The sequence below is a fragment of the Gastrolobium bilobum genome, unplaced genomic scaffold, assembly GCF_033153095.1.
Source record: "Gastrolobium bilobum isolate Gb01-03AN ecotype WA unplaced genomic scaffold, APGP_CSIRO_Gbil_v1 utg204570, whole genome shotgun sequence".
Taxonomy (NCBI): Eukaryota; Viridiplantae; Streptophyta; class Magnoliopsida; order Fabales; family Fabaceae; genus Gastrolobium; species Gastrolobium bilobum.
In genome coordinates this window covers 22,776-33,461 of record NW_026897465.1, presented here as the reverse complement: position 1 = coordinate 33,461, position 10,686 = coordinate 22,776, and the positions used below count along the sequence as shown (strand labels likewise).

General features: G+C 38.2%; 1 protein-coding gene across 1 annotated transcript; it reads right to left on the bottom strand.

The window, feature by feature from the left end:
- Positions 1 to 717: 717 nt before the first annotated feature.
- On the bottom strand, positions 718 to 2,238 carry LOC133307115 (uncharacterized). The gene is made up of 2 exons (XM_061507535.1): positions 1,483 to 2,238; positions 718 to 1,332 (listed from the first exon to the last, which is right to left on the bottom strand). Exons 1-2 carry the CDS (start codon positions 2,236 to 2,238, stop codon positions 718 to 720), a joined length of 1,371 nt encoding a protein of 456 aa, XP_061363519.1.
- Between the last annotated feature and the right edge of the window lie 8,448 nt (positions 2,239 to 10,686).

Below are 10,686 nucleotides of genomic sequence, written 5' to 3'. Positions count from 1 at the left end.
ATATCAAATTATTCGGCTTTAGTTAAACCCCTAATAGAGGAAAATATAACTGAATTGAATTATTGCAAAACTCATAAGGCGGATCCCGGATTTAGCTGTAATATAGCTTTAGCTTATCCGTGTTCCAGGTTCTCTTAATTCCTTTTCCTTCTATTGTCTCTAGGATGTAAGCTCCTTTTTCGAGCTTCTCTTTAACTCGGTATGGGCCTTCCCAATTTGCAGCTAGCTTTTCGTCCCTGGCGTTTTTATTGCCAATGTATGTCCTCCTGAGTACCAAATCATTTTTCTCAAAGATTCTTGATCTCACTTTTTTATTATATCTGACCGTTGTTTGCTGTTTGGCCATTATATCCTGGCAGTGAGCTATAACTCTAGCTTCGTCAACAAGATCTAACTCAATAGTCAGCAGTTTGCTATTTTGTAGTTTGCCTTGTTTGACACTATTCAACCTCCTCCAAGAAGGTTCTCCAATTTCCACCAGAATCATGGCTTCACAACCATATGTTAGTCGAAAAGGGGTTCCCCTGTTGCAGTTTGGGTACATGTTCTGTATCCCCAAAGGGCGAAATATAGCTGCTGAACCCAACTTTCTTCGACCTCAAACATCCGGTTTTTAAGACCGTCCATGATTACTTTGTTTGCTGCTTCAGCTTGTCCATTCGACTGTGGGTTCTCCACAGATGCAAAACGATGTTTGACTTGCAAGTCATTCATCAATTATCGAAACCTTTTATCAGCAAACTGTGTTCCATTATCAGTTACCACCTCAGCCGGTATTCCAAATCTGGAGACAATATTCCTTTTGAAGAACCTTTGTAATCTAGCCGAGGTGATGGTGGTGACCGGTTCTGCTTCTATCCATTTTGTGAAGTAATCCACAGTTACAATCAACCACTTTAATTGTCTTTCAGCAGCTTTGAAGGGTCCCAGCAGATCCATTCCCCATTTGTAAAAGGGCCATGGAGCCGAGATATATTTTAGTTCTTCAGGTGGTGAAAGAATTAGCTTGGTATGCTTCTGGAAACTATCACATCTCTTGACATGATCTTTAGAGTCTGCCTCCATAGTCGGCCAATAATAACCAGCTCGGAGGGCCTTTCTAGCCAAAGCTTTGCCTCCCATGTGATGGCCATTGATTCCTTCGTGTATCTCGGCTAGAACATATTCTGCCTCTTCCGAGTTCAAGCATTTCAGCATGGGTACATGCAACCCCTTTCTAAACTGCTGATCATTCACAATTGTGTATTGTGCCGCATCTCGGACCAGCTTCTTAGATTCCAGTCGATCTTCTGGCAATATTCCTTTCTCAAGGTATGGCACTATGGGTTGCCTCTAGTCATTTGCCGAGGTGAAGATCATCACGCAACTCAGCATAGTTATGCTTTGTTGTACCACGGTTCTGTGGTTACCTGGATTTTTGGTACTTGCCAATTTAGACAAGATATCAGCTCGTCAATTTTCCCCTCAAGGAATATGAGTAACTTGCACTTTATCGAAATCGGTCATCATCTCTTGAATCTTGCTCAGGTATTGCATCAATAGAGAACCTTTGGCCTGATACTTTCCTTCTATCTGTGAAGTTACCAATTGTGAATCATTGAAGATTTTTACCTTCTTAGCTCCGTGTTCTTTAGCCTGCATCAATCCGGCTATCAAAGCTTCATACTCTGCTTGATTGTTCGAAATTGGGAATCCCAAGTTCAAGGAGTGTTCTATTGTCACTCCTTCTGGGCTTTCGAGTATGATTCCAGCTCCACTTCCTTTATCGTTGGAGGATCCATCTACGTAGACCTTCCATGCATCCCCATATTTGTTATGTTCCGGGTTCATCGGTGTTAGCTCCATTATGAAGTCGGCCAGAGCTTGTGACTTGATGGCCTTCCGACTTTCATATGTTATATCATGCTCACTGAGCTCAATTGCCCAATTAGTCATTCTTCCTGCCAGGTCCGGCTTGTGTAACACCTGTCGTATAGGTTGATTAGTCCGAACTATTATTTGATGTCCCTGGAAATATAGCCGCAATCTTCTAGCCGTGATCAGCAAAGCAAAGGCCACCTTTTCTAGTTTTTGATATCTGACCTCTGCACCTTGCAAGGCTCTGCTGATGAAATAAATTGGCTCTTGGCCTTTATCAGTTTCCTTGATCATGACAACATTTATTGCCTGTTCCCCCACAGCCAGGTATAAGATCAGAGTATCTCCTGGTTCTGGCTTTGAGAGTACTGGTGGGTACATTTCTTGACTTTTTCAAACGCGGTTTGACATTCTAGATCCTAACCTTTCCTTGCTTTCTTTTTTAACAATTTAAAGAAGGGTAGGGCATTTTCAGCAGATTTTGGTAATGCAGCTAATCTACCAATTAACTGTTGAACCTCCTTTTTATTCTGGGGTACCTTCATATCAAGTACTGCTTTGCACTTGTCAGGATTTGCTTCAATTCCTCTATGGGTTAGCATGAAACCCAAAAACTTCCCAGCTAGGACTCCAAACGCACATTTTACCGGGTTTAGACGGATGCGATACTTCCCGAGCTTCTGAAAAGTCTGCTCAAGATCCTGGACATGATTTGTCATATCAAATGACTTTACAATCATATCGTCAATGTATACTTCTACATTTTTGCCCAGCTGATCTTCAAACACCTAATTCATCTTCCTTTGATAAGTTGCCCCTGAGTTTTTAAGCCCAAACAGCATGACATTGTAGCAGTAGTTGGCCTTTTCAGCAATAAAGACAGTTTTTTCTTGATCTCCTGGGTACATTGGAATCTGGTTGTAACCAAAATATGAATCCATGAAAGACAACAATTGAAACCCAGCCGAGTTGTCTACCAGCTGGTCTATGTTAGGCATAGGGTAGGAGTCTTTTGGGCAGACCTTGTTCAAGTTCGTATAATCAGTACAGACTCTCCACTTCCCATTTGGTTTTTTCACCATCACCACATTCGCAAGCCATGTTGTGTACTGTATTTCTCGAATGAACCCAACATCCATCAACTCCTTCACGTGTTCCTCCAGGACTTGTTTCCTTTCTGGTCCCAATTTCCTTTTCTATTGAGAAACCGGTGTGGATCCAGGGTAAACTGCCAGCTTGTGGCAGCAGAAGGCAGGATCTATGCCTGGGATCTCTGATGACTTCCAAGCCAATACATCAGTGTTGCTTTTGAGGAACCCGGCTAACTCTTATTTGGTCTGAGGATCTATAGTCTTACCAATTCGGGTAAATTGACCGGGTTCTTTCCCCAATGCAAGGTCTTCTAATTCTCCATCAAGCTCAGGCCTCGAGATTATTTCTTCTCTTATGTCCAGTTCAACCACGTTAACGGGCTTCCTTGAATGGTGAGGAATTATCTCCCTGCCGAGTTTGTCCCCCGGATGAATACGAGGAGGACTCGAATGTCCGCCTTCATTCTCTTTGACTGTGTCAAAATAGCATCCTCTGGATTCCTTTTGATCTCCACAAATAGTAATTATTTCATTTTTACTGCTTACCATTTTTATTTTCTGGTGCTTCGTGGAAACCAGCATGTCCCACTGGTGTATGGTTGGTCTTCCCAGAATTATATTATATTCTGATGGGAAATCAGCCACTATGAATCTGACTCGTTCTGATTTGAACGCTTGTTTTGTTCCCAAGGTAAACCTGAGGTCTATATAGCCTTTAGGAGGTGTATGCTCTCTATTAAAAGCTATCAAGGTCGTTGTGCAAGGTTTGAGGTCCTCCTCATCCAGGTTCATCTTTTTGAAAGCATCCAAGAGTATGATGTCGACACTACTTCCTGCATCGACAAAAATCTTCTTAACCCGACAATTCACCAAGGTTTCAGCAATGACTAATCCATCTACATGTCCCAGCAACACACTATGCATGTCCTCTTTTGTGAAATACAAGAGAGGAGGATCTAGTTTTCTTAGGTCTTCCTTGAATTTAGGACGATCTCGAATAGAGAGGACCTCTTTCAAATATTTCCGTATGGCACTTACCGTGTCTCCTCCCCCTCTAAGGGCTCCACTAATTACATTGCAGTCAAATTCCACTTCTGGGAACTCATCATGGTTGGAATCATCTTTTTGGTTCCTTTCATCCTTACTTTTCTTTTCAGGAACCGGGCTTTTACTTCTCTTTCGGTTTCCTGACTTCCTTTTGTTATTTTTGGAACCCTGGGTTTTGATCACATATTGGCGTAATCTTCCATCTCTAACAAATTTCTCCACAGCATCTCGGAGATCCCAACATTGATCAGTAGTGTGACCCGGTCCATCATGAAATGCACAGTACTTGGACTTGTCCAAACCTCCTCTGTCAAATATGGGCCGGGGTCTTTCTACTTTCTTCATTTCTGTCATTGCCACTTCCCTCCAGATTTGAGAGCGTGGTACATTCAATGGTGTGTACTTATCATACCTTCCAACTCGATCTCGGTCGTCCGGGATTCTGGCCCTAGAGTCTTTTTTCTTATTGTCAACTCGTTCCTTTCCTTTCGGGTCCGGACTTCTCCTTCTCAGTCTAATTCTTTTACCCTCTTCAGATTGCGCATTTGCAATCTCCATTTGCTCGAGTTCGAGGTACTTCTTCGAACGGGTTCTAAATTCTTCCAATGTCCTCACTTGGTCCTTATAAACTGACTTGGCTAGCCTGGATGCACCATCCAAACCAGCCACAATGAGATGTACGTGGACATTTTCTTGTAAACCTGACACTTGCAATGCAGCGTCCTTGAACCGATTGAGGTATCTCTAAAGGGTTTCTCCAGGTTGTTGACGTATCTTTCCAAGTGTGAACTCGGACTTTGGATTTTTTTGCTGGTTGCAAAGTTTAAGAGGAATTTTTGTTCGAATTCCTCAAAAGATCCGACAGAATTAGCAGGAAGGGTTGAAAACCATGCCTGCGCTGCCCCAGCTAGGGTTATGGCAAATATCCGGGATATGAGGGGTTCATCAATTCCTCGGATATACATGTCCGTATCGAAAGCATCTATGTGAACCTGTGGATCCTAACTTCCATCGTACTTCGACAAGCGTGCCGAATCGAAATCCTCTGGAAAAATAGCGTTCAATATTTCACCAGTGAAAGGGTTGTTATTATACTGCCCCTTGCTGTACTTCCTTCTGTACCCACCGGGTTCCACCCGCCCTCTGATGATTTGTGCATTCTGGTTGGGGTGGATTCCATCCCGGTCTCTCTGCCCATTAGCTTATGCTAAAGCGTTTTAAGTCAAGGCTTGCACAACGGCATTTTGACCATCCACTGTCTAGTTTTCCAAGTTCGGATTCATTGTGTTCACTGGATTAGGCCTTTCACGGTTTTCCACCTCAGTAACCCAGTTCTGTTGAACCAAGTTGCGATTTCCTTCCTGGCCATTAGCATCCTGGCCTTCGTTTCCTCTCGCCCCTGGTTCGGTTACCCCCATTAAGCATTGTTCCAGGTCTCGCATTCCCCTGGTATTTTCCTCTTGTATCGCTTGGAAGTCTTTGCCGCTGGAGGTTATTATGATTTTCCATCTCTGTCATTCGCTGCATAATTGCAGCAAACGTATTCTGAGCCAGCCGAGAATCTGGATCCGCTGATTGGGCAACGCGCGCAGCAAAATCCCCAGGATACTGGGGAGGGTTATTCCTTACTGGAGCCATAATAGGAGCCACACCCCTACCATGACGCGCTGGAGTGGAAGCGGTGTCCGAGACATCTTCACTGATATGGACATGATCATAATTCACATCGTTTCCTGGCTGGTGTTGAGTTTGATTTACCTCTTCCAGAACTGGATCCACTGGTTGGTTCTAGTTTTGGGGTGGCTGCTAGCTATTGCTCCTTGTTTGGATTGCCATCCTTCGTCAGATTACTGGGAACTTCAAATTCAGAGAAGAACTGTCCTTGGGATAGAGATGTCCAGCCCAATAGACTAGTATGTTTCTCTTGGATCTAGTGCCCTCTCCAAAGTATCTATAAAGGAGATACCCTTGAGTCAAGTAGATCACTGTGCACAGAATACTATAACGGCGTTAGCCAATGGGGTGTGTGCGCGCGCACAGTGACAACATAGCAGTAAGAGAGAGAGAGAGAGCGTAACGTACCTTTAAGGTTTACCTTGTATTTATAGAGGTTACCTGTGGGTAGCGTGGATGGGCCTTTGATGCCTCTGATAAGGGCCCTGGCCTGCTTGCTATGCTGTCGTATTAGGATTAGTATCCTTGATGGACATCTATCCATAATCATCACTGATTCAGATCTTGGATTGCCCCTTATTGGGCTTATTACATAATGGGCCCCTTATAGGAGCTCTTTGACCAATTGGGGTTTTTTTGTGATTTTATTTTATCAATTTAGTATTTGGTTCAAGGTATTTACGAATGAGGGTCATTTAGTGACGCGAGGGGGACCCAGCGTCACTGAGTGCCGCTACCAACCCCCCGCGCCACTCATACTTTTTTTTTTTTTTTACTTTTTCCTATTGAGTGCCGCCCCCCTCCCCCGGGGCACTCACAGAATTGTGCCAAGTGGCACAATCTGGTTACTCATATTACCGTAAAACTTCGGAAAGCCATAACTTTTGACTCGGGTATTCAAATCAGATGATTTTTTTTGATTTCACATAACTTTTCGAGATCTACACAATGAAATATCATTTAACATATTTTATCTATCACAAACATAATTTAAATCTATAAAAAAGTGTAATTAGTGTTACAAATTTGAACTATATTAGTGAAAGGTAAAATATATCAAATGAGATGTCATTGGGTAGATCTCGAAAAGTTATGTGAAATCAAAAAAAAAATCATCTGATTTGAATACCCGAGTTAAAAGTTATGGTTTTCCGAAGTTTTACGGTAATAGGAGTAACCAGATTGTGTCACTTGGCACAATTCTGTGAGTGCCTCGGGGGAGGGGGGGCGGCACTCAATAGGAAAAAGTAAAAAAAAAAAAAGTATGAGTGACGCGGGGGGTTGGTAGCGGCACTCAGTGACGCTGGGTCCCTCTCACGTCACTAAATGACCCCCGTTCGTAGATACCTTGAATCATATACCAAATTGGTAAATTAAAGGAATAAAAACCCCTAATGGGTGAAAGAGCCCCCTTATAGGTCCATAACAGACTCTAAAATGATATTTTAAAATTCTAATCGAATATCACGTGACTTTTTTCAATTTTTTAAAATTTTAATTGAATATGAATGAATTTTTTTTTGAAAAATAATTCTTTAAAATCCTTTAAAATTTCAATTCTGTTTTGTCGCTAGATTGGTAATTGTGGACATTATTCTCGTTATAACAAAAGTTGGTGCAGGTGCACCTTGATCCCAATTGGGTCATATGTAGGACTTACCCTTGATATTTTGTGTGGCAGACAAGATTATGATTTGGTTTGTTGCTATCTATAATGGTCAACATGACCTAAACTATAAAATAAAAATAAATCATCATCTTTGTCCGGACATGTAGAATTTAGCCCTATGAAGCAGCCTGTGAATGAAGTTTTACCTTTGTGCATGCTTGTATGTTGTTGTGTCACAACTCATAAGCCAGGCTTTATGCGGTGTGTTGTAACAATTATTAATATGTCATCCTTGTGATTTTATGATTTATTATTTGATTTTTTGTGATTTTAAATTTATCACTTCGATCCATTGTGATTAAGTAATTTATCATTTAACTCCTTGTGGTTTCAAACTTTCACTTAGATACCTTGTGGTTAGAAAAAATTTCACTTAGACCCCTTGTGATTATAAAAACAATTTTAAAAAATAAAAACTTAAAATAAATGTTCTCTCTTTTTTATTTTATATCACCATCTAATGCATTTAGGGTTTAAAAAATAAAAATAAATTTTTAAAAAATTCACTTATTTTTATCAACAAAATAAATTCGAATAAAATATTATTTTATTTAAAGTATTTTTTACCCGATATCGTTATAAAATAATCTAAAGAAAGTAAATATCTAAATATGTATTATCAAAATAAGATATTTAATTGCTTTAGATAATTTTATAACCATATCGGGTAAAAATAGATAAAATAAAATAATATTTGATTTGAATTTATTTTCTTGATTAAAAATAAGTGAACTTTTTATATTTTTATTTTTATTTTTTAAACCCTAAATGCATTAGGTGAGGATATAAAATAAAAAAGAAGGAACATTTATTTTAAATATTTATTTTTAAAATTTTTATTTTTGTAACCCCAAGGTGTTTAAGTGAAAATGTTTCTAACCATAAGGTGTCTAAGTGAAAGTTTAAAACCATGAAGTGTTAAATGATAAATTATTTAAGCACAATGGATCAAGTGATGAATTTAAAATCACAGTAGGTCAAATGATAAATCATAAAATCACAATGTGTGAAAATGAAGTTTTGTATGAGAATTTGACAACTTTGAATTCGCAAGGATTCCAAAAAAATTCCAGCATACAAATGAAAATTATTTATTGTGTTAAATATTATTTAACTCAATTAATATAAAGTTAATTTTTAATTTAATATAAAATAATAATATTAATTTAATACAATTTATGTGAAATCAGAGGATAATGGTAGAAGAAGGAGTGATCTTTTGAAATTCTTATAAATATAAAAATGTCAAATTTATTATTAATAATGATAATTTAATTATTGTTTTTTTCTTAATTTTCTGAAAATAATTCTCACATATAAGTAATTATTTTCATAAATCACCCATATTAACATTACATTAGTATGGTTATTTTGGCATTAAACTCAAAATTGGCATAAAATTCATTGACCAAAATTATATTTAATAATATAAATAACTCTTGTTGGTCTATTATAATATTTTGAAATTATTTCAAATTTAATAATATCAAACTTATTATTAACAATGATAATTTGATGACATTAAATTTGCAAGGATTCCACAAAAATTGTGTCTGGCAAATGAAAATTATTTATGGTGTTAAATATTAATTTAATATTAATTTATAATTTAATATAAAATAGTAATATAATTGAATATAATATATATATGAAATGAGAAGGTAGGGATAGGAGAAAGAGTCAAATTTAGAACGGATGATCAGGATTATGCTGCCTGACATGACAACAGGATTAAAAAACGTTACATACTAAAAAATAGTTTGAAAAATGTGACACATAACACATTCATGGTTGTGCTTCACCTTCATCCATTGAACTATAGTAATCGATTGGTTTTGTCATTTATAAAAGTAATATAAATTAAATAGAAGTAATATTTTTTTTTGGGTATGCTAATAGAAGTAATATATTTAATTATGAAGATACATATTTTCAAAACATTTCAAATAATAATATAATGTATTTTAAATATTTAAACAATGAAATTATAAACAAATCAAAAAATTCATAATATTGTTCCAAGTCATTTTCCTAATATCATCAAAACTAATATACAAGGTATGAAAATGATTAAATAACACAAATCACTCAATTCCGTTTATGTTACTTCATCTCTTAAAAATAATTAAATATATAGTGTCATCGGCTTTTTGACCCTTTTGCCCCATATTAATTAATTAATAACCAATTTGCCCCTGATCCAGAACTATCCACCAAACTGCCCCATTTTAATCGACTACCTTGCTTTTTTAGTTGAGCAAATGGTCAAAATTCAGAATGTGTACTACACGAAATATAGTCGACTAAAAAAGCATCTTGATCGACTACATTTTTGGGATATTTAGTCGACTAAGGCACGATATTTAGTCGACTAAATATCGACTGAAACCCTATATTTTCCATGTTTTCGGTCTCATTTCGATTGTTGTTGTTGTGTAAACCAAAATAGCTCCCTTTGTTCATGTGTAATCCTCTCAATCCGATTGTATTTCATCCCACCATCTCTACAGCCCTAATATTGTGAAATCATTGTCATTGCACAATTCCAAACCCCCAAAATCCGAACCTAAACCCCCAATTTCAGAACCCTAGTCCCAATTTCGTGAGGAAGATGAGCACAAGTCCAAACATGTATGTGACAATGATCTACTATGATGGAAAGCATTATGAAGGCCCCAATGGTGTTCAATTTGAAGGAAAAACGAAAATGTTGAAAATCAAACGGGGCACTACATACAATGAGTTAAAGGGGAGAATTCAGCAAAAATTGGGTATGCAAGGCCGCCAATGCGTTCAACGGATGATTGCCAGGGTAGAGACTACAGTTGGTAAGGATGCTATTTACTACATTGGTAACGATATATGTGACGATGAAGATGTCAAATGTGTCATAGATGCAATTGTTGACCGAAAATTTCAAAATTTTATTGAGATATATGTTGAATTAGATTGTGGTCAATCTTCATCTGCACCCATGCATACAAGAAGTGAACCGTATTTTGGTCATGAAGAAAGAGTAGTCGATTTATCTGCACCTGCACCTGTCATAAGTCAGATAACACTGCGGGAAATAGATGAGGATGAACAGGATACCGATATGGACAGCGATGAGGACGGTGAACCTGAGAGTGTTATTCCGCTAGGTGACACGTCAGATACTGACGTAGAGGGTGATTTCGACGCTGACACAAGCTCATCATCCCCGGGTTCGCAGGTTACGAGACCACTTCGTGTTGACCCTGTTAGCAGTGGTAAGATTCATTTTTTATAGTGAGCCTCCGTGTGCGGGTTTTTGGTAGAGACCTGCAGCTATTTGAAGTTGAGGATGCCTACAATCAATCAACTCAT